The sequence below is a fragment of the Otolemur garnettii genome, unplaced genomic scaffold (genome assembly GCF_000181295.1).
Source record: "Otolemur garnettii isolate 467f Iridium unplaced genomic scaffold, OtoGar3 scaffold00168, whole genome shotgun sequence".
In the NCBI taxonomy this organism is placed as follows: domain Eukaryota; kingdom Metazoa; phylum Chordata; class Mammalia; order Primates; family Galagidae; genus Otolemur; species Otolemur garnettii.
The window spans coordinates 2,977,824-3,002,528 of NW_003852563.1; the positions used below are offsets into that span (position 1 = coordinate 2,977,824).

General features: G+C 36.6%; 1 protein-coding gene across 1 annotated transcript in view; it reads left to right on the plus strand.

Moving 5' to 3' along the window:
* USH2A (usherin) overlaps nt 1-24,705 on the plus strand; it is a 775,219-nt gene that overhangs the window by 302,314 nt on the left and 448,200 nt on the right. Inside the window, exon 21 of the mRNA XM_003800142.1 lies at nt 22,554-22,684. Coding sequence (XP_003800190.1) covers nt 22,554-22,684 — 131 coding nt within the window. The remainder of the gene's footprint in view (nt 1-22,553; nt 22,685-24,705) is intronic.

Sequence of the window (24,705 nt, forward strand, 5' to 3'; positions counted from 1 at the left end):
AGTAAAAAATGTTTGGGGGAAAATAAAAAAAGAATAACTTTTTTTGAATGTAAAATTTATAGAAAATACAACATTTAGTGTTCATAGATAAAGTTTTATTGAAACATAGAAAAAAAAAAGGATTCTATAAGAATATAGAAAAACCAAACAACACTATCGACAATAATCATAAGTTTTATTTAGTGAACACTGTCTCAAACTGGAAAACAGTCATTTTTTTTTTTCAATTATACATGGAAAATATATGCTGGTCTGTAAAAGAGTCTCACTAAATTTCAAAGGATGGAAATCATAGATAATATTCTCTAATTACATGCAATTATATTAGAAATCAATATAATGAAAATTCCCCAGAAAAAGGGAATTTTCAAAATTAAAATTATAAAAATAAAAAAAGTACAACATTGACTTTTTTAGAATACAGCTAAAGTAGTGCTTAGAGATAAATGTTTTAAATGATTAATCTCTAGCATCTTCCAAGCTTCTTCTTAGAATAGATTAAAAAAAAAGAATAAATTAAATCGAAAGCAATAAGAAATAAAAAAAATAATTAAGACAAGATGGGCTATCGGTGAAATAGAAAACAATGTCCAAAACTGGTTTACAACAACATAGTGTTTGGAGAGTGGAGAGCATTAAAGGGACATAGGGAGAGAAAGAAGAGGGAGACAGAGACAAATTTTAAATTAATTTTTAAAATCTGTCTATATGATTGACCACTTATAGTTAAAAAAACATAGTAAAATATCATATCTCAATAGAACTAGAAAGTATTTTACAAAATTTAGCACCTACTCATAATGAAAATTTTCAGCTAGCTAAGAATAGGGGAGAACTTACATACTTAAATAAAGGATGACTAAAAATATTCCTTCTAAAATAGGGATCAAGTTAGCTCATATTTGCTGGTGATCCTAACCACTGCTAAAATAGTAAGATAACATTAGCAGGCATAACTATTGAAAAGGAAAAGAAAAATGTATTTATTTATAATTGACATGATTTTGTATGCAAGAGCTTTAAACAATCTACCCACAAAATAGGTTGCAAGATCCAGTGTCATTATAATTAAAATTAATAGAATAAACTAGCACTAAACAATTGAAAAAAATTCTAAAGTTGCATTTAAAAGAGCATTCAAAATATTGCACTTAAAAATAGATTTAACCAAATAAGTAAAAAGATTTTTTAATCAAAACTATAAAAAATAATTTAGAAAAATTAAAGTAAACTTAAATAAATGAAATTTTATCATGTTTGTTTATGAAAAACAAAATTATCATTAAAATATTCATTCTCCTCAAATCAATCTGTTCATTTAACACAGTTCCAATCAAAATGTCAGCAAGCTTTTTTGATGAAGTTCCCAAGTTGATGTTATAAGTTGAAGGAAAATATAAAAGGCTTTCCATATACAAACAAATATTGAAAAAAGTATAAAAATTTGGCAGATTTAGGCATCAAATTGCAGAATTTAAAGTAAAACTACAATAATTTGTGAAGTACTGGCAAATTGAATAGAAATGGATGCAGACTTCCAGTATTAATTAAATTTAATGGAGTTGGGGCAGTTCAATGAGGAAAGTATACTCTTCTCAGCAAATGGTACTGCATAGCATGGAGGAGTCTAGACAAAAGTGAAAAATGAAGCTTTCTCTCTACTTCACATCATATATCCAAATTAAATAGAGATAGAGTCATAGACCTAAAAATAAAAAAACCTTCGATAAGAAAATTCAGAGAATATCTTGGTCTTCTTGGTATTGGTAAGAATTTCTTAGAAAACAACAAAAAAAGCACTCACCACTAAAAAAAAAACGATAAGCTTCATTGAAAGATGTTAAGAAAATGATAAGTCACAGACTGGGTAAGTATATGTTTAACTCAGTAAAGAAAATACAGGTTGGGTGAAGTGATTTAGGTATATAATCTCAGCACTTTGTGAGGCCAAAGTAGGAGGATCACTTGAGGGTGAGAGTTTGAGACCAACCTGGGCAACATAGTGAAATCCCATCTCTACCCCAAAATGTGAAACTATTAGCTAGTCATATTAACCCATTCCTGTAGTCCTACTGTTTGGAAGGCTGGCGGAGGAGAATAGTTTGAGCCCATGAATTTGAAGTTGTGATACGCTATGATATCTCCACTGCCCTCCAGCCTAGGTGACAAGAGTAAGACACTATCTCAAACAACAGAACAAACAACAAAAACAAACAAAAAATCCCCATAAAACAAAGAAAGAAAGAAAATGCCAACCTGTTTTCCAAAATGGTTGTTTCATTAGACATTTACATCAGCAGTATATAAGTGGTCCAGTTGGATTACATTTTCAGCAGATGTGGTGTTTTTAATTTTACACATTCTAGTGAGTATGTGGAAGGACTCACTGTAGTTTTAATTTGGAGTTACTGGACGAATGATGAGCATCTTTCTTGTGAGCTTTGGGAATTTCCATATCAGATGTTTTTAGCCAAGTGACTGTTCAAACATTTTGCTCACTTCTCATTGTGTTGTTTGGCTTTTTACTGAGTTGTAGGATTTCTTTATGTATTCTATCAGTCCATTCTGAGATTTTGAGTTTCTGATTCAAGATTTTTTAAAATATCTATAGCTTTATTTTTAGCAGCTTTTTAATTCTTTCAAACTATATTACATTTTCCTTCTGTTTGGATTTTGGAGGGCAAAATTGTCATCAGTTAAAATGTTTTAGTTTTTATTTTCTTTTTCTTATAGTAGCTTTGTGTGGTTATTACTGACAATTTCCAATTATTTTGAAATGTCTTAGTTTTCAATGGATCTGCAATAAAAAGAATATTTCAGTCAATATGAAGGTTTTGATGGTGTTTCTTGGTTAAACAGAGACACATTTTGTTGTTTCAGTGAAAGGCATTTTCTTTCATTGATGGTGCCCTCAAGTGGGGGACAAAGGGGCATGAGGTTGTATGTTTTCTTGTTTTATGACTCTCTTTTGTTTCTGCAGAAGTTTTAATTTCCTGATTGCTTCTGTAGCTGACTATAAGATATATTGCCCTTTCAAATATCTCCCCTCCCCCCAAAGCAGTGTCTTGTATACAATGCGCTTTCTTTTTTCATGCCCTTTGGGGTCTCCTTCCTGGAATACCCCAGTGATTAGTGCTTTGACCCTGTAGGCTTCAAGTCCTATGCTCTGTACTTTTTTCATTCAGGAGGGACTGACTTTGGGGAGTGATTTTATCTGATTTCTGCCATAGTTAGAGTCTTGCTAGCCTTTCTCTTTTTCTTTTTATTCTTCACCTTACTGTCAATTCCAGCATAAACCCTGGTAGTGTTGACTCTACTGACTTAGGATGTTATTTCTTTACCTCATGTATTAAAGGTTTTAGTACCTTCTTCTACTGACTCTGTAGACTTGGGTTATGGGTTATTTTATTTGTTCTCATCTTGATCTTGGTTTTTACAGGAAATGTTGAAAGATTTGTCTTGGGCTGCCATCACTATTCTACGGGGACCTTAATAACCGGGATTAAAGTTTTGAATGTTTAAAGAAATTCATAGATATGCTAGAAGAAAATGTTAGAGACTATATTTTATTACTTTGTGAGCAGAGGGGTACTTTCTAATTAACATATACATTCCAGAAGAAATGAAGAAAAATATTTCAAAATTTTGAACCTTTTTGTTTTAGTCAGTGAAAGATAATAACAGTAGGGAAAATAGGGGTGGGGGTTATGAAACAACTACAGAGACAAAGGATCAGGATCTAATTATTCCATGAATATTGATAGATCAGAATGAAGCAGACAGTGTTATAGGCTTATGTTTTAGAAAGTAGGCTTTTATTTTAGAATTCAGAGGTAAATTAAATAATGATAAAAGAATAGTGCATACTAGAGATTATGTCACTGAGAAAAGTAAAGCATAGTGGTGATTATAATTGTTAATAGAGCAGCTGAAGAAGTTAAATTTGAGAAATGATCTGTAAATGCAGGGATAGTGAACCGTGTGGATACCTGGGAAATATATTCCAGGCATAGACAAGAGAAATCACTTAAGCCCTGAGGCAGCTAGAACAATGAAAGGAAGAGGAAGAAGAGCAGGAAATAAAAGTAATAGTGAAGGCTGAATTATTTAGTGTGTTGTAGACTTTTGTGGAGACTTTGGCTTCTACTCAGAGTAAAACAGGATATCTTTGGTGGGTACCAAGCAAGAGGAGGGGCCTGAACAGAATTGTCTTTCAGTGGAATCACTCTGGCTTCTATTTTAGAATAAAGTGTAGTGTATAAAAGTGTGGGAGGAGAACAAAATTGAAAAAAAAAAAGGTGACTGGTTAAGTGAAAAAGTTAGAATAATCTAGGAGAGAGAGAATGATACTTTATAATATATAAAGAGCACTTGTAATAAGTCATGTAAAAACAAATGGACCTTTTGAAATTAGGCAAAAAATATATGTGCAAATCATCCAGAAAAGAAATAATAATGGCTAATATATTTTTGAAAATTTCACCATCACCAGTGTTCATTACTCACTGATAAAGAGGAAGCCAGTACCCTGAGACAGCAGGGGTTATAGCAGAAAGTTTAACATCACAGGCATCATGCAAGGAAATGGGAGAGAATAGTTCTCAGATTTGTCTTCCCAGTAATTTGGGAGGTAGAGATTTTAATGATAATTGGGTGGGTGAAAGGCTAGGGAACTGGGTCTGCTGATTGTGTTCAGGGTGGAACCAAAGAAATGTTCCTTTTTGCAGAGGTGGTTCTGGGGTGGGGTTGCAGGACTAGTTACATCAGTGAACCCCTGGTTTGGAAGGCTCCACCATTCTTAAGTTTCACAAGGGTGATGGGTTGCTATTATCATTATCTATGGGAGCAATGAAGAAAGCTGTGAATCTTTATGATGATCACCTATATAACTCCTGAGGAATAAGCAATTATAAGAAAGCAAGCTAGGGAACAATGACTGGTTACATATACACACATATATTTCCCCTGCCACAGTTCCCATCTTGTGTTTATTAATTTTATAATAAATGATATAAAAGGTGAATTAAAACAACAACGAATTCTCTATATCCCAGATTTTGAATTGTCCCGTTATTGGCCAAAGTCTAGGGAGAATAGTCATTCATGATATAGAAAAACATGCAAATTAATTCTTAGTTTTTCAAAGGTAATACAGTAATATCTATGAAATTTTAGTATTTTCTCATTGAATATTATCTTAGAGACAAAAATAGGTGTGTGAAAGTTTTTGTTTCAGTATTCTTTTCAATAGCGAGAAAAAGGAAACCAAGTTAAGGTTATCTATAATAAAATAATACAATGGTAGATATATATTTACTCATTAGAGAAATTCTGTATCTTTGTGAGCGGTTGTGGAAAGATAGTTGCTATACAAACATATTGCTCAATGAAGAAAACTTGAAAAATAATGTGTGATATAATCCAATTTCAGTAAACAGAAAAGAGTGATGTGTGTATGTACATAAGAACTGTTTTTATAAAATGCTTGCTAAGTTATTGGCAATAGTTTTTCTGAGAGTGACTGGTGGTACTATGGAGAACTTTCACTTTCTGTTTTTATAGCTTCATAGGGTTTGAATTTTATGTAACTATCATTTATTTATTTTTAGAAAATTTATGCATTGGCATATAGCTTACGTATAAAAAAGTGCAAAATTCAGTCATGTATAGGTGGATCCATTTTATAAACTGAATAGCCCTGTGTAACCAGCATTCAAAGCCTAAGATAGAATGCTTCTGGAATCCCAGTAATCCTGCTCTATGCCCATTCTAAATCCTAGCCATGATTGCCTCTATCCTGACTTCTGACATTATAGACTGATTCTGTTTGGTTTTAAAATTGATAGCATGGGATCATACAATATATACTCCTTTTTCAGTGGTATTTTTTATACAATACCACATTTGTGAGATTTGTACATGTAGTTGAGTATAACTATAATTTATTTATTGTCATTGCTATATTTATTCTTTCTACTGTTAAAGGACATATTCATAGGTTTTGATTTATGGTATAATAAAAAGTATTGCTAAGCACATGCTTTCTTCCCCAATTAATATGAGGGCACATACAATTGGGTTTGTGTTTATAAGGTGAAGTCTAAATTGTAATTATGTGTTTTACCCAGGAAGCATATAATATTCATTGTTCCTGCTGGAAAAGATCTTGCTGATCCCCCCGTTTTCTCTCCCCCTTCTTTGATTTAATTGATTTTTTTCTTTTTTCTTTTTGGCTGGGGCTGGGTTTAAACCCTCCACCTTGTTGTAAAACTACAAGTTTCAATGTAGTATAAGTACTTGTGGTGCTTGTTTTTCCATTCTTGTGATATTTTACTTAGGAGAGTGTTCTCCAAATCCGTCCTAGTTGTAACGAAAGATAAAAAATCACTTTTTATAGCTGAATACTACTCCAGAACATACATATGCCACAACTCATTAAGCTATTCATGTGTTGAAAGGCACTTGGGTTATTTCCACATCTTTATTAGCTAACACAAACATTTGAGTGCATATGTCTTTACAGTAAGAAGGACCCCTTTTCTTTTGGGTAGAAACCTAGTAAATGGATTGCAAGATAATGGAAGGCCAACTTTTAGTTGTTTGAAGACTCTTCATGTTTCTTTCAATAAAGTCTGTACTAGTTTCGTTTGCAGTCCCACCGGCAGTGTAGATCTGTTCTCTTCTCTGGGCACCTGGACCAGCATCTGTTGCTTTGGGACCCTGTGATGTGGGCCTTTCTCATTGCAGTTAGTTGATATCTCAAAGTGGTTTTGATTTGCATTTCTCTAATAGCTAGAGATAATGAGCATTTTTTCTGTTTCTGGTTGATTTGACTAAGGACTTATCTATTTTATCTTTTCAACAAAACAACTTTTTGGTTTATTAATCTTCCAAATGATTCTTTTGTTCTAGATTTCATTTAGTTCTGACTTAATTTTGGTTATTTCTTTTCTTTTATTGGGAATGGGATTGGATTGCTCTACCTTTTCCAGCTCCTTGAGATGATTCATTAGATTGTTGATTTGCGCTCTTTCTGTTTTCTGAATGTGGATATTAAATGCAACAGATTCTCCCTCTGAGGATTGCTTTTGCAGTATCCCACAGATTTTGACAGCTGTGACTTCTTTGTCATTTTGTTCAAGGAATTGAAAAATTTCCTTCTTTATCTCCCCTTTGACCCAGCTCTCATTTAGCAAAAAGGTTGTTTAGTTTCCATGACTTCATGTAGGAATGTATGTTTTTTGCTGGAATTGAATTCTACTTTTATTCCATTTCCATTCTTCTAAATTATGGAGATTTGATTTGTGTCCTACAATATGACCAATCTTAGAGAATGCTCCAAGAGCTGATGAATAGAACATATATTCAGTAGTACTGGGAGTACTGGGAGTACTGGGAGCTTACTTATACGTAAGCTCTATATACATTTGTTAAGCCTATTTGTTCTGTGGTTGTGCTGAAATCCATCATTTTTTTGTTTAGTTTCTGTTTGGAGGATCCGTCCAGTTTCACCACTAGAATGTTGAAGTCCCCAGTTATTATGGTGTTGTAGGTTATCATACTGTTCAAATCAAGTATTTGTTTAATAAATCTGGGGGCATTAATGTTGGGTACATGAATATTAAGGACTAAAATGCCTTCTTGTTGTTTTGTTCCCTTGACCAGTATATAGCGCCCATCTTTGTCTTTCTTTATCTCTTTGTTGCTTTAAAGTTAATTGTATCTGCAAAAAGGATGGCAATTCCTGCTTCCTTTTAGTTTCCATTTGCCTAAACTGTTGCTTTCTAACCCTTCACCCTGAGTCATGTTTTGTCCTGGGATGTTGAAAAGCTTATATTTGGGTTGTCCTTTTTTATCCCATCAGCCAGCCTATGACGCTTCAGTGGGGAATTGAAACCATTCACATTTATTGAGAGGATTGGTAAGTATAGTGGAGTTCTGTGCATCTTGTTGCAAAGAGGTCTGTTGCCTTGTTTTATCACTTGGATCATTGTGAGAAGCACAACTTTTTCCTTTTGTTTCCTGTTGTCTTTACTTTGCTGGTGGGCCATTGTGTTATTCTTTGCATAGTAAAGTCTGAATATATCCTGTAGAGCTGGTCTTATAGTAGCAAATTTCCTCAATGTTTGCTTGCCAGTTAAAGATTTCACTTCTCTATCACATAAGAAACTGAGTTTTGCTGTGTACAGAGTAGTAGAGTGGCGTTTATTTTGTTTGAGAAGATTGAATGTGGAAGCTCATTATCTTGGGGCCTGTAACGTTTCCCGTGAAAAGTCTACCATCATCCTAATGTTTTTGCTCTTGTAGGTTTACTGCTGCTTACTGCTGGCTGTTTGCAGAATTTTCTCTTTCATTTTGACTTTAGGCAAGTTAATTGCAATGTGTCTAGGACATGAGACATGCTTTGTTTGAGCTGAGTCATCCTGGGACTTCTGTAGCCTCCTAATATCTTTATGCGTGGGTCTCTGGCAATGCTTGGGAAATTTTCCAGTATAATATCTTAAACTAGAGCTCCCATGCTTTAGGGACTCTCTTGATTTCTATGTTTGTATGCTTCACATAGTGCTGTATTCGCCAAGAGAGTATTCTGCTTTGCTCTCTTCCATTTTGCCTCTTTAAAGTATTGCATTAACTCAAAAGTCTTGTCTTTGAGTTCTGAGATTCTTTCTTTTCATGGTCTAGTGTGTTGCTAAAACTCTCTGCCATTTTTTGAAACTTCTTCTATTATATCCTCCCTAATTATGTTTAAATCCTTGGTGACTTTGTCTCTAAGTTCCTTCATTTCTTGAGATGATTTATGGACTTCTTTCTCCACTTCCTCTTCAATTCCATTCATCTTATTTGCTATCCAAATTTTGATTTTCATTGCTGTCATTTCAATTTATTTATAAATAGCATTTTTTATTGCTGGAGGTCCACTGTAGTCCCTTTTTGGGTGGGTGTGATCCACTCTGAATTTTCATGTTGCCATAATTCCTTTGCTGCATCCTCTCCATGTGTGTTTTCTATTTTTCTTAACTCTAAGCTAAAATTTAGGGTTTTCCTGAAGATATTCTGGTTATGTTTGATGAGGCAGCTCTCAAGAGGCAGTTTGGGCCAGGAGGGTGAAGTCTGGACCAATCAAGCCAACCACAACTATTGGCTGACTATAGTGCTGTTCAGCAGGCAATGGGGTCATTTGGATGCCCAGCCAGGTGGGCTCATGTCAATGCCAGCTGCCCTGAAATGCAGAATTCTCCATGCCCCTTCTAGGACTTGGCAGCATCAAGTGGCAGTTCTTTGTTCCACCAGCTGCTTAGTGGATTTAAGGCTGTTAGCCACAAGATCCAGTGGGCTGGTATCTGTTTCACAAGCCCCAGGGGTGGATATCTCCACTCATATTGGAGAACCTGCTGATGTGAAGTGGCAGCTTGTTTGTTGTTCTGCCACACACTCAGTAGATTTAAGAATATTAGATGCCTAATCCAGGGACTAATGTCCATTTCAGAGGCCCCGGGATGTGGTGAGCTCCACCTCCCTTTCAGAATCTACCAAAGCAAAGTCGCAGCTTGTTGCTCTGCTAGTCTGGTCAGCAGGGTTTCTGGTTTCTTGGTTACTGAAATCCGCAGGCTGATACGAGTTTCAAGGGACCTGGGCGAGCCACTGCTTCCTCTATGGCCCTTCCTGCTCACAGCCTGCCAAAGGTGCCTTTCAGAGTTTCACAGAATAGGGGCCCCTGAGGACCGGCCTGCTTTGCTCTAAGTTGGGAGGGGTGAGGTTGGCGGCAGGGCTTCTGGGTGAAGTCCTAGGCTAGGGGCAGTGTGCATATGACAGGCTGAACTATCCCACAGAGTGGGGTTAAAATCAGTCAAATGGAAGCCCCCTATACACATACTTTTGAGCCTATATACTTTGGGGGGATATATATGTAAGAAAGGAATGGCTGAATCAAAAGATATGCATATATTTGAAAGATACATAAGTAACATTAAATACTGTCAATTTTTGTATCAATTTATATTCCAACTAGTACTTTATGAAAGCTGCATGTATATATAGTATTGTATTTTATATATCATAAACTAAATATTTTATTCATTGTTTTTACTATTTTCATATTATATATTATAATATTTAGTTATATATTCTATACAAGGTCAGACAATTAAGTTCATGACCTCATCCTAGAAAAACTGCTACATACCTCATTGCTAATAACTATGGACACCACGACATACTCCCCTTGGGAAGTTATGCACTGATGCCAGCACCTAGTCCACCCTCAAAGCACTTTTTCTAGGATGAGTTCACAAACTTAATTGTCAGACCTTTGTATGACTACAGGTTTGATGGTCATTCCAGAAAAAGAGTCCCAAAATTGCTTTGAGGGATGGGCTAGGCAGTGGCATTGGTGCACTGCTTCCCAAGAGGAATATTTTGCAGGTGACCATGGTGATATTTAGCATTGGGGTATGTAGCACTTTTTCTATGATGAGTTCACAAACTTAATCATTTGACCTCATCTGTGCATAGTTGCTGTGTGTATAGTTGGCTATACATTTTATGTTCCATTTCATTGTAGCCACTCTGGTGGTTGTTTAGTAGTATGTAGTATCGTATCTCATTTTGCACTTCTCTGATGAGAAAGTTGTACACATGTTTATGTGAAAGTTAAATATTTCCCTGCAGAAATTGAATTTTCTCACCTTTAAAATATTAGGCTGTGGATGTATATTTATTTTATACATTTATGTATCCCACTTGCCTGGAATAGTAGCTGCACAAAGTATATATTCCTTAAATATTTCTTGAATACATGAATAAATATAGAGATATAAGAAATACTCTCTTATTTCTTCAAATCCTACAAAGGAAATCCTGAACTTTAAAACATTCCTGTTTCTTTTTTAAAAAGTCAAATTCTAAATTTTAGCAAGTCAGACATGTAATTTTTCACTTTTATGCTGATTTTCATTAGTGTTGATGCTTAACACTTAAAACATTTCAAAACAAAAGTATTTTCATGGGTGGAGTGTGCCTGTAGTACCAGGTACTTACTTAGAAGGCTGAGTCAGGAGGATTTTATGAGCCTGAGAGTTCAAGGTTGCAGTGAGCTGTGGTGATGCTACTGTACTCCAGCCGGAACAGAGTGAGTCCCTATCTTTAAAAAAAGTATTTTTTTAAATTTCAGATTAATATGAGGTTACAAATATTTAGCTTACATTGTTTTCAATTCCAAGGTAAAGTTCAAGTTGTAGTTGAGACTTTCACAGGGGGGGGGCTGAACACCCTCACATTCTGCACATTAGGTGAGATACCACCAATCTCACTCGCTTCTCCTGCTGATTACCCTTTCTTCTCCCCTCCTCTGTCCTCTCTCTTCCCTCTTGCTTTACTTGTGTTTTTTCTTTCATGTGGGCATGTAGTTGTTTATATATTGGTTTCATGTTAGTGGTGAGTACATTGGGTACTTTTTGCCCCCATTTCTGAGAAAGAATATGTTTCATCTCCATCCAGATAAACACAAAAGATGTAAAGTCTTCATTTTGCCTAATGGCGAGTAGTACTCCATGGTATACATATACTATTATTTGTAACCCATTCATGGGCTCTTGGGTTGCTTTCATATCTTGGCAACTATGAATTGAGCTGCAATATACATTCTAGTGCAAATGTCCTTGGGGTAAAATGATTTCTTTTCTTCTGGGTAGATACCTAATAATGGGATTGCAGGATCAAATGGAAAGTTGACTTTTACTTCTTTGAGAATTCTCCATACTTCTTTCCATAGAGTTTGTAGCAGTTTGCAATCCTACCAGCAGTGTAGAAGCTGTTTCCTTCTCTCCACTGCCAGCATCTGCAGTTACAGGCTAACTCACTGGAATTAGGTAGTATCTCACAGTGGTTTTTATTTGCATTTCTCTGATGATTAGGGACAATGAGCAGTTTTTTATGTGTTTATTAACCATTCATCTTTATCTTCAGAGAAGTTTCTGTTCAAGTTTCTTACCCACTTATAAATGGGATTGTTTGTACTGTTCTTGTTAATTCATTTGAGTCTCTGTAGATTCTAGTATCAGCCCTTTGTCAGATTCATAGCATGTAAATATCTTCTATCGTTCTGAAGGCTGTTTGCTTTAGTTGTGGTATCCTTAGCTGTGCAGAAGCCTTTTATCTTGATCACGTTCCATTTATTTTTTTATGGTATTGCTGCAATTGCCAAGGGGGTCTTCTTGATAAAATCGTTTCCCAGGCCAATTTTGTCAAGCATTTAGCCCACACACTCTTCTAGAATTTTTATTGTTTTGTGTCTTAAATTTAAATGTTTTATCCAGCTAGAATCAATTTTTATCTCAATGGTGAGAGCTGTGGGTCCAATTTTAGTTTTCTACGTGTGGCTAAACAGTTCTCCAGCACTATTTATTAAACAGGGATTTTTTCCCCCATGCATGCTTTTGTTTGGTTTATCAAAGATTAGATGGCCATATGTGGCTGAGTTCATCTCTAAGTTCTCTATTCTATTCCATAGATCTATATCTCTATCTTTCTGCTATTTATACTATAGACTTGTAGTATAACCTGAAGTGTGGTAGCATGATGCCTCCAGATTTGTGTTTATTTATTAAAATCATGTGGGCTATTTATTGTTTTGTTTTGTTTTTTTCTGGTTCTGTATGAAACAAAGGGCTATTTTTTCAAGTACTTCACAGTATGATGTTGATGATTTGATGTGGATTGCATTAAATCTGTAGATTGCTTTGGGTAGTATGGACATTTTAACAATGTTGATTCTTCACAGCCATAAGCATGTATGTTCTTCTATTTGTTAATGCCTTCTGCTATTTCTTTTCTCAGGGTTTCACAATGCCCTTTATAAAGATCCTTCACTTCCTTTATTACATATATTCCCATGTATTTTATTTTTGTTGGAGGTACTATAAAGTGTATTGTGTCTTTGACTTCTTTCTCAGGTTGACTCTTACTGGCATATATGAAGAATACTGATTTTTGGATATTGGTTTTGTATTCTGAGACATTACTATTTTCTTTGATCACTTCTACAAGCTTTGTAATTGAGCCCTTGGGGTTTTCTAGGTACACAATCATGTTATCAACAGAGAGCAAGAGTTTGACCTCCTCTGTCCCCATTTGAATACTGTTAGTCTCTCTCCCTTGCCTGATTGCAATGGCTAGGACTTCCAGTATTGTTGAATTGCTGTGGTGATAGTGGGCATCCTTGTCTAGTCCTGACTCTGAGGGGGAATGCTTTCCATTTTACTCCATTTAATAGGATATTGGTTGTGGGTTTGTTGTAGATGGCTTCTATAAGTTTAAGAATGTCTCACTTATGCCTATTAAGTGTTCTTGTCAGAAAAGGATGCTGTATTTTGTCAAAAGCCTTTTCTGGGAAAAAAACCCAGCAAATAAACAAAAAAAAAGCCTTTTCTGATCAATTGAGAGAATCACATGGTCTTTGTTTCTGTTTTTATTTATGTAGTGAATTATATCTATGGATTTAAGTATGTTGAACCAACCTTATATCCCTGGGATAAAACCACTTGATCATAATGTATAATTGTTTTAATGTGTTGCTGTATTCTGTTTGCTAGGATCTTATTGAATATTTTTGTATTAATACTCATTTATGATATTGGCCTATAGTTTTCTTTTTTGGTAGGGTCCTTTCATGGTTTTTGAATCAGGGTGGTATTTGCTTGGTAGGATGTGTTGTAGAAGATTCCTTCCTTCTCTATGTTTTGGAATAGGTTATGCAATGTAGGTTCTAGTTCCTCTTTGAAGGTTTGATAGAATTCTAGTATGAAAACACGTGATCTAAAGCTTTTCTTTTGTGGAAGATTTGTCTATTGTTGATGCAATTTCTGTGCTTGATATAGGTCTATTCAAAATTTCTAATTCTTTCTGGTGTTCTGGAAGTTGGCATGGTTACAGGTATTGGTTCATTTCCTCTACATGTTCAAATTTGGGGGCATAGTGTTTTTTTCTAGTAATTGTTGAGGATGTTTTGTATTTCTGTGGTATTTGTTGTTTTGCTATTTACCCTTTTTCATTTCTGATTGAAGTTATTAGAGCTTTTCTCTGTTTCTGGCCAAGGGTTTATCAATTTTATTAATTTTTTTAAAGAACCAACTTTTTTTTGAATTTTTTTATTATTAAATCATTACTGTGTACAATAATGCAGTCATGGGGTACAATGTGCTGGTTTTATGTACAATTTGAAATATTTCCATTAAACTGGTTAACATAGCCTTCATGGCATTTTCTTAGTTATTATAAGACATTTATATTCTACATTTAGTAAGTTTCACATGTACCCTCATGAGATGCACCGTAGGTGTGCTCCCACTGTTTGTTTGGCTGATCTTCTGAATGATTTTTATGTTCTCAATTTCATTTAATTCTGCTCTAATTTTCATTATTGCTTTTCATCTGCTAGGTTTGAGGTTGGATTGTTTTTCCTTTTCCAGTTGCTTGAGATAGCCCATTTGATTCTCGACTTGTTCTCTTTCTGTTCTATATCAAATGCTGTAAATTTCTCTCTTAGTACTGAGTTTTCAATATTGCACAGGTTTTGATAGCTTGTGGCTCCATTTTTGTTTTGCTCAAGAAATATAATGATTTCTTCTTCATCTTATCCTTAATTCAGCTGTCATTCAGGATAAGGTTATTTACTTTCCATGACATTAAGATATTAAGATTTTGTTGCTGTTAAGTTCAACTATTATTCCAACTATGGTCCAAGAAGATACAAGAAATAATTTCTATTCTTTTGAATTTGATGAGGTTAGATTTGTGCCCTAAGATGTTATCAATTTTGAAGGATGATCCATGGGCTGATGAGAAGAATGTGTATTAAGTTTTGCTATGATAAACTGTTCTGTATATGTCTTGTAAGTCCATTTGTTCTAGGGTCATATTTAAGCCCATTGCTTCTTTGTTTGCTTTCTGCTTAGAAGATCTGTTTAGTACTGTCAAAGGGGTGTTAAAATCACCAACTGTTATGGTGCTGGAAGATATCATATTGTTCAGATCATTTAGGGTTTGTTTTATGTATCGAGGAGTATTTAGGTTGGGTGCATAAATGTTAATTATTTAAATCTCTTCGTGTTATGTACTTTCCTTGACCAGTATGTAGTTCCCTTCTTTGCCTTTCCTTATTTTTGTTGGTTTAAATCTAACTGTATCTGCAAATAAGATTGCACCCCCTGATTTTTTTAGATTTCCATTTGCCTAGATAACTGTTTTACATCCCTTCACCCTGAGTCTTGGTTTATCATTAGAGGTTAGGTGTGTTTCTTAGAGACAACAGATATTGGGTTAAAGCTTTCATAACCAGTCATCTAGCCTGTGCCTCTTCAGTGGGGGAATTTAAGCTATTCACATTTAATGAGAGAATCAATAGGTGTGGTGGTGTTTTGGTCATCTTGTTTTGCATTTTGTCCAGAGCTTAGTTTTATCCCTTGCACAGTTGTGGAACCTAGGCTTTTTTTTTTAAGTTTTAGGTGCTTTTACTTTGGTGATGGACCATAATGCTGGCTGTTATGAAGAATGGGTCTGAGGAATTCCTGTAGATCTGTTCTGTTTATGGCAAATATGTTCAACATTTGCTTATCCGTAAAATGTTTGATTTCTCCATCACAAATGAAACTCAGTTTGGCAAGATACAGGATCCTGGGCTGAAAATTGTTTTTGTTTAAGAAGAATAAAGGCCAATGGCCATCCTCTTCTGGCTTGAAAAGTTCAGCTAAAAGATTTGTGGTTATTCTGATATTTTTCCCTGTGTAGGGAAGACTTTTCTTATACCTGGCTGTTTGAAGGATTTTCTCCTTCTTAGTGACTTTGGCAAAGTTAATTACCATATGTCTAGGTGATGCTTTGTGTGGACTGAGTCGTGCTGAGGTTATGAAACTATGTACTATCTGAATTTCTGTGGCTCTGGCAATGCTTGGTAAATTCTCCAACATAAAGTCTTGGAGTAGAATATCAGTGCCTTTAGGACCAGTCTGTTCTCCTTCTGGAATCTCTATTATTCAGATGTTTGATTTTTTAGAATAATTCCATAACTATCTCAAGAAATATTCTGTTTTGGCCTTCCTTTTTTTCTGCCTCTTTGAATGATTGGGATAGTTCAAAAGTCCCTTCAATTTCTGAAATTCTTTCTTCTCCATGTTCTACTCTATGAGGTTCTATACTATGTTTGGAAGTTCCTTGAATGCTTCTTTCAAGTCCGTAAAGTCTGCTGTATCTTTCCTCATTATATCCAGTTCCTTGGTGACTTTCTCTTTACATTCACTAATTTTTTGAGACAGTTTTTGAACTATTTTTTTGATTTCTATTTACATCTTCGGGGAGTTGATCTGCTTTGATTTTTTCATGTTGCCAGAACTCTACTGGCTCCTCCCTATGTTTCAGATATTTAAACAAATTATACGTTTTTAGTTGAAATGTTAGTTATTGAGAGATAATCTAATTGGGTACTTGTAAGGAGCAACTCACACACCTATTTGGCAACTAAAACTGGCGGGATGAAACCAGATCTGGAGACCTCAGAAAATGGAGTTCACTACCCCTTTGTTAATGAGCTGGAGTGTGTGCTTGTAGCCTTTCCCCACAACCTCCCAAAGCCCCCTTTTAGCGCTACAGCATGAGAGCCTCTGACAGCCAGCCTTGCTTATATAGTGCAAACTGACTCTGTCCTGGTGTCAGCCTATCTTCCATTCAGTTTAAAGGAGCTGCAGTTTTTTAGTGGAGTTCCTGCTGTAAGAGATTCAAACAGCTGTGCTCCCCGCACACACATACTAGTGATGCTGGAGGAAGGGACAAGGGACTTCAAAGAGTTCCTACTTCTTATGGTGATAACACCCCCTTACTCAAATAAATTCAAATAAGTCATGAACCTGCAGCCCCATCCAGTGACAGCTGGAGAATAAGAATCTGCAGATAGTTCCGATTGGACCCAGTCCAGCAGTGTGAGAACCCCTTGCTCAAACAAGTTCAGTGAAGCTGCAGTCTTCCCCCCGTGCCAGTCCTCTCTGCGAGTGGATCAAATTCAGCCATCACCCAGGGCTGGGGAGAGGATCTGGTTCCTGGACCCAGTGCTGGTTGCCTAAGGCTAGGCCTATCTCTTTCCAAGTTGTTAGGAGGGGATATGGAGGTCAACATGCACAGACACCAGGCAGGGGCTCTCCAGAGGGCAGGGGAAAGGTGCCCCTAGTAGGAGTGAAAGCCAGAAGAGACCATGTCATGCCACGCTAAAGTTATTCCTGTGGAGTCACTGTTTCCTCTGGCAAAAGAGAGTGGGGTGCACTTGGCGTGGCTGCCCACCTAATGCAGAAGTGTCCCAGAGATCTCACCAAACACACTGGCCTTTGTAGTTGGCAGTCCATCAGGTAACCAGAGAGGTGAAAGGGTGGACTGTGGGCTTAGGATGGCAGAAAGAAAATTTGTTCACTTTTGTGCCAGGTAGGATGGGGAGCCAGAGGTGGAAATTCCCAGGTGTAGGAGAACTAGAACCTCATGGCTATCTCCCTTGGGGTCCTAGTTCTCCTGTCTTTTGTTCACTACTTGCTGATGGAAAGCCCACAGTAGGCCCCCTGCTTGGGAATATGGGACTCCTCTCTCCTTTGGCCCCAGGCTCCTTCAGCCTAGTCATTGGAACTTGGTCTCCATTATCTTTCTTCCTCTTTTTCACCATCATAGTTTGTCTCAGTGAGGTGGTGTGTACCTTGATTTTTTTTCTTCTTGTGCTCAACTCAGCAATTTCAACTTCACCAAGTTCACTTCAGTCCCGCTTTTCTCCTTCTGGACAGGAACTTCTGGTGAAAACTACCTCTAATTGGCCATCTTTTCCCTCTCCAACCCACCCCAAAATATTTTGGTGCTGCTAGACTCTCGTCCACAAGTCTTCTTATTCTTGGGCCTCGTAAGGCAGAGCACAGGCTCAACACAGCTGCATTTATGGCTTCTTTTCTCCTGTTTTCATTTCTTTGGCTAATATAAGTCACATGGCTGAGTGTAAGTTCATAGATGGGGCTCTATAAACATATAATCTTGTTATAGGAAAGATAAGGTATTTTGAATAATTATACTTTTTTCATTCTGTATCATAGTAAAGGCATTTTCTTTAAAATGTTTTATACATTCATCAAAATGTTATATTTATGTTTAAATATGCTCATTTGTGAATTTAGTTTATTTAAAGAATTGATTACATGTTTTAAGAATTTGGATCAAAAGGTAGGATTTAACTATGTCTCTAGCAATAATTAACTTAATTGTCAAGAATATGATGTTTCAGTGAATATGTGCATTTTTAATAGCCTTATAGAGTTCATGCAGAAGAAAGTCATTCATTATTTATCTTGGCAATGTAAAGAGAAAACTGACAAGATTGTGTCTACCATGTACCATCAAATCAAATTGCCCTTTGCTGTATTTTCCCTTCTTACAAGAAATTTTCCTGGATCTGTATAAAGTATTATATTTCAGTTTCCCTAAAAATAAATTTCTCATTTAAGTATAAAACTTGAAAATTAAATGGTGTGTTTTTGAAAAACACATATATCGCATATTCCTTTAGTGTATAATTGTTAAATTATTCCCAAATGTAACTTGTCAAAATATTCCTGTAATTCTTGCTCTGATTCATTTTCATTCACTATAGTCCTTTTAAAGAGAACTATGTATTTGTATTCCCAGGCTGAGTAGTGACTGATAATCTTCCGACATTTAAATCCTTGCTTTTATTTCCTCACTGCTGCCACATTGATGCTTCCAACACAGTGGTAGAGAGTTTTGCTCTGTATCAACAGTATAGCTATTTTTGTGAACTAACCTGAAGCTTTCTAATTTTATAGTAATAGTTTTAATGATATATATGAGAACAAACACATGATCAAAAAATGATGACAGATTGATAAGATTTTTGAAGAAAATAGTTAATACTGAACAAGAAAGAGAGAAGTTTAAGGCAAGGAAAGAGTGGTAGAAATGTAATTGTTCCCTGGTCAGACTGTAGGCCAGATTTGAACTATGTCTGTGCTGGTAGATCCTCTTTTACCTTCCTGGTCCACTCTAATAATTAATATCTATGTCTCTGATTTCTTTTTCTTTTAGGGTTTCCTAATGAGTGCCCTTGACCCATGTCCTACTCATTCAGTTTTGTGGTTCTTATCACTCTGCTGTCTGTACACTGGCTGTCCTACTCAACAGAAAGAGATTATGTTCCCATCTGCTCCAAAAGCTTTTCTTCAGTTCTAATTACTCTAGACCTATAGGAAGTGTTTACACAGTTAACTAACTTTGCTTTCTTAAAGTTCTCTGCTCTCTGAATTTCTATTTTACAATAATATCTTTATTATTACAATTTTAATATTGCTCTGATTTTTCCTTTTCTTAAATGTGAGTATTTTTCCCAAAGATTCTTTTTCTTCCTCTGCATTCTGTCTCTATGATATGGATTCTTAGGAGGTGATTACCAATTTATTTTTCTAGTCCTATATTCTCTCCTGAAATTTAATTTCTAATTTCCAAATGATAGAGTTTTCTACACCATTGACATAAACTCAGTGTGCCTAAAACTCAACATAATCCCTAATCCCAAATTTCCTTCCTTACCTGACATTTCTATTTCTGTTAATCATAGCGTCTTTCCCTAAATGATTGGTGAAAGAAACTGATCATTTTGCCCCATACTACCATGTATGTATTTATGTATTTAAATACATACCATACTATGTATTTATGTATCTCTTCTGAAATGGAAACAGTCTATCCTTTCAATCCATTCAGTTACGTATCTGTCCTTAATTAAAATCCTTATCATCTTATTCCACCAAAGCACAATGATCCCCTAACTTTTCCTGTTTCTCTGTAGCTAAATTATCTGAATCTATGCATTCCACCTCTCAAGTTTGGTTGCCCTGGTCATGACTTTGAGCATCCTATTCCTGTCTCCCATTGATAGTGCAGAACTTTTAAGTCTACTTATTAGCAGAGATGAGAGCGTAGATTTAGCAACAGGGGTCTAAGTGAGTCTGACTACTGAAAGTGATTTTGGGGGGCAAACAGTCGTATTCTGTGGAGTGAAAAAGCTGCCAGGAAGAACTAGGCACTGAATCTAACAACAAGAACATAGCACCCAAGCAGGCAGAAGTGACAGAATCAAAGAATATGAGGCACTGAGATGGCAAAATGACTAGGACATGTGTGTTGAAAAGAACCAAAAAGCATAAAGCTCAGAAGATGGAGATGGAGAAGTCAAGATAATAGTATTTGCCTTGAAAGTCTAAATCCTTTATCCTATGCTTGCCTTTACTGGTATTAAAGGGGTAATATTCTAAAGATACTTCAAATACAACTTTCTTTACCATCTTTGTCTTTTATACAAACTTCTCAACACATTGTGCGTGGCATTTAGGCTCAGATGTGGTCTCACCTGTTTCTTCAGGTTCATCTAACTCAGCAGTTCTCAATCTGTGGCTCGTGACCCCTTTGTAACAATGCAAATACATCCTGCATATCATATATTTACATTATAATTCATAATAGTAGCAAAATCACGGTTATGAAGTAGCAACAAAAATTATTTTATGGTTGGGCGGCACCACGACATGAGGGTCATAGCATTAGGAAAGTTGAGAACCGCTGATCTAACTCCTTCCTGTGCATCCATCCTTCCTTAATACTTTCCCCACCTCTGGGACTTTGTGAGATTACTCCTTAAATGCTTAATATTCTCTGAAAAGAAGCTAAAGCATGATATTCTCTGTTAAACCATCCTAAATCCTTTTGAATAAAATTATATCTTGTGTATATCCATACACACAATTATGGAGTATATATCCATTTATATAATACACACAGTATAGACATAAATCTTGTGTATGTCTCTATATCTGCTAATTTTTTCAAATTGTCTTTTTTTCTCTACTAGAACTTAATGCTTGGGACCAGTTTGTTAGTTTTCTTCTTTATTGTGTAGCAAAGTACTCAACAAATGTCAATGTTCCATAGATGCATATTAAAAAAATAAGATTCCAATACTCAACAAATGACTTTTGTTTTTCTGCCTTTAAACCTTTGATAAAATTTCTCCCTTACCTCTAATGCACCTCCTAACCTCCTTTCTCTTCCTCTGGGTTCTAAAAGCATTTCCTAGGTCCATCTAGAGGAATCATACGTGGTTCCTGAGGTAGTTGCAGTCTATTGAACCCAGGTTGGATGCTTCCATCTGTTAGGCCCTTTGGTGACCAGCACAGCTGGCACAGAGTTCTCTTTTAATTCTTCATAATCCTGACTGACTGTATTTCTACTCAATGAGTATTCATTCATTACTCAGTATTACACTTTTGAGCTGTTACTTGATTTTCATGTGTGTTCTTAAACTCTTATTTGATTTTCATGATATGATTTGTCTCTTAAAACATACACATTTTATATTTGCAGCTAAACTGGTAACTTTTTGAGACCAGAAGATTGTGCCTCTTAAACTTTTTGGTAGTTTCAGTATATCAAGTATAATGTCTTGCACACAGCCAGAGCTCCATTATGTGCTCAGAAAATGGGATACTCTGCTGAGTGAAGATGGGGGACATGTAGTATAACGTAAGGGCTTTTTTGTTTTTTGAGACAGAGCCTCAAGCTGTCCCCCTGGGTAGAGTGCTCTGGCATCACAGCTCACAGCAACCTCCAACTCCTGAGCTCAAGCAAATCTCCTCCCTCCACCTCCCAAGTAGCTGGGACCACAGGCGCCCACCACATGCCTGGTTATTTATTTTTTATTTTTTTTATTTTTGGTTGTAGCCATCATTGTTGTTTGGCAGGCCCGGGCTGGATTTGAACCCGCCAACTTAGGTGTATGTGGCTGGCACCTTAGCCACTTGAGCCACAGGTGCTGAGCCAACATAAGGGCTTTTATTGAACTGTTGTGAGTTGCCCCTGCTTCCAGAGCTGGTGAAAGTTCTAGGAGACAAGAAGAGCCTTGAATGGCCTGTGCAAGGCTGATATGTGGTCTTAGGGCTCAGTGAAGACCCTGCGATTTGGAATGCTGTAAGTCATTGGGTTATAGGATGATGTGATGTTTCAGGAAATTATATCTAGGGGTCACTTCCTAGAGGTTCTTTCCAGTCTTAGCTTCTATTACTGGACTGATTCTTTAAACTTCATAAATATTTTAAACAAGGTCCCTCGTATTTCTTTCACTCATGTCAAAAACCCATTTATTTTTATGACTGTCTGATAATATTTTCACATTGATACTCTGAGTATCCAGTTTTGGGTTGACAACATGTCTTTTTAGGTTGATGAGTTTTGCATAAATTTAAACTTCATTATATATTGATTAGCAGGAGTGCAGGCTTAAGTTCCCAAGTACTGGCTGGCATTTTAAATGGGATATATTTAAAACCAAATGGCCGGGACCATCCCAGTACACTGCTGTGTAATTTCCTGACTGTACTCACTACATCATAAATAATAATGAAAGTAAATGTACATTTATCAGAGAGAATCAACAAAACCCGGCACTGATTTGCTGATCACACTTGTCTTACCAGGCATTAAGGCCAGCTTTCGAACAAGGGTGCCTGAAGGTTTGATTGTCTTTGCGGCGTCACCTGGCAATCAGGAAGAGTATTTTGCACTTCAGTTGAAGAATGGACGTCCTTATTTCCTTTTTGATCCTCAGGTAAATGAGTCATAAGAATTATGTTTTTAAGAGTTTGTAGGTGTTGGGTACTAAGGTAAGTCCTTATGTTTTCATGGTGAATAATCCTCATTAAAAACATAAAAGGTAAGTATCATCGTTATCCTCACTTTGCCAACAAAGATAATAAAACTTCCAAAAGTGATGTGCATTTCCCACGGCTAAAATAGTAAAGCTAACTAACTTTCAAAGTCACATAGCATGACTGAGAGTCAGTGGGCTTAGCAACAATATGTTACCCTATAAGAAAGATGAAAACTTTTGCATAAATTTGAATAGATCTATCTTTGTTTTCCATGAAAGCAAAAACTATGTCTCCCTTTTTCCTTCTCTCTCTCTCTCTCTCTCTCTCTCCTTCTTTCTTGTTTCACCAGCAAATAATTGAGCAGCTTTCAGGTACTATTGTGCTGGGTGTGGCAGACTAGCTCATCATTTTAATGTTAAATATGACTGTGCCTCTGTGAAACAAGCTGGGAAGGACCCAATGAAATGATTAATTTAAAATATTCATGAATTTTATGACAAAGAAGTATGGGATGCTATGTATTATGAGAACATAAAATGAAGGATTTTTCTGAGTTGTCAGTCTTCTCTGAAAATAGGATATTTAATTGAAATAGAAAACAATAAAAAATAGTTGTTGAGGACAAGAATACTTGTGTTTGAGCTGGAGCAGGACAGGGGAGGTCCTGACGGAAGATGAGGAGTGGTGCTAGGAATCAAGTTTCCAGGCAGAGTGAATAGCAAACGTTAAGTGCCTGAGTGGACATGAACGTGGCATGTTCAATACCATTAAGTTAAATCTGATGTGGCTGGAAGACGGCGGGAGGCAAGGAGGTCGGTGGAAAAGCTGGGTGGGTCTTGTATTTGAATTTCACCTAAGAGGAAAAGAAACGATTGAACAGTTGTCTTCACTTGAGTCAAATATTAGCAAGCATTTGATATTACACATTGTATCAGGCCTGTGGATAACTGAGAAATAAGTAAGACTCAGTAAAAGAATTGTTTACTTTTCATTTCCTCGATTCTTCAACTTTACACTGATTATGCATCCTACATTTATGATTAGTAAATAAATGTTTTACATTATAATCGTAATGCCACACAGCTGCCCCCCTCTGTACCCAAGTTGCACGTAGGATCACAGATCCTGGGTGAGGATTGCAGCTTTATCCACCCCAGAGACCCACTGACCTTGGAGAGGAAAGGCAGGGCCTGCCAAACCAACTGTATGAGACGCAGGCCGAGTCCTTTCTGCTTTCTGAAGCTGGGAGAGCCGCAAGGGTGACTAGAGGGACGAGGGTCAGGAAGGTGCTCAGCCCACCCGTGTTGATGTCTCAGCAGGGGCCTGATAACGCCCCAGCTGGCACACTGTAGGCCTTTAGGCACGAGGACTTCTGAGCATCTCTGAAATCACAGCTTCATCAGGGATGCAACAGGTGGGCAGCGAGTGAGCTAAGAGAAACAGCCCCACACCTGTGCAGGTCCATCAGCCAGGGACAAGGAGGAGCAGCCGCTGTCACAGAAGGCAAGGCAGCTGGCAAGTGAAAAACAGTCAGCTGAGGTTGATTCAGTCACAGAACTGAAAATATTCCTTTTCATTTGTGAACTTGAAGTAGATTGACTAGAGGAGAGACAAGCCTCAGATTAGTAGGTCAAAGATAAAGTTGAAGAAATCTCTCAAAATACATACGAAAGATAGGAAGGGACGGAGATGGATGCTGCTGATGTGACGAAGAGTGTCAGAAGGAGGCTGAAGAGCACATGGAAAGAGGAGGAGGATGAAGGAAATAAGGAAACGTAGAACAGCAGAAAATACCTGATGGGAGAAATTGATTACAGATACATTAAGAGGCCTCATCAGGGTCCAGTGCAGAGTCAGCAAACTGACCCTTCCCCGGGACGCACCGTGCTTTTGCTGTGCGTGAATGTGGTGCACACACGCAGCCGGCCACACACGCACTTACTGGAACTTTTCAACTCCCCGTGAGTTAGGTGCTCTC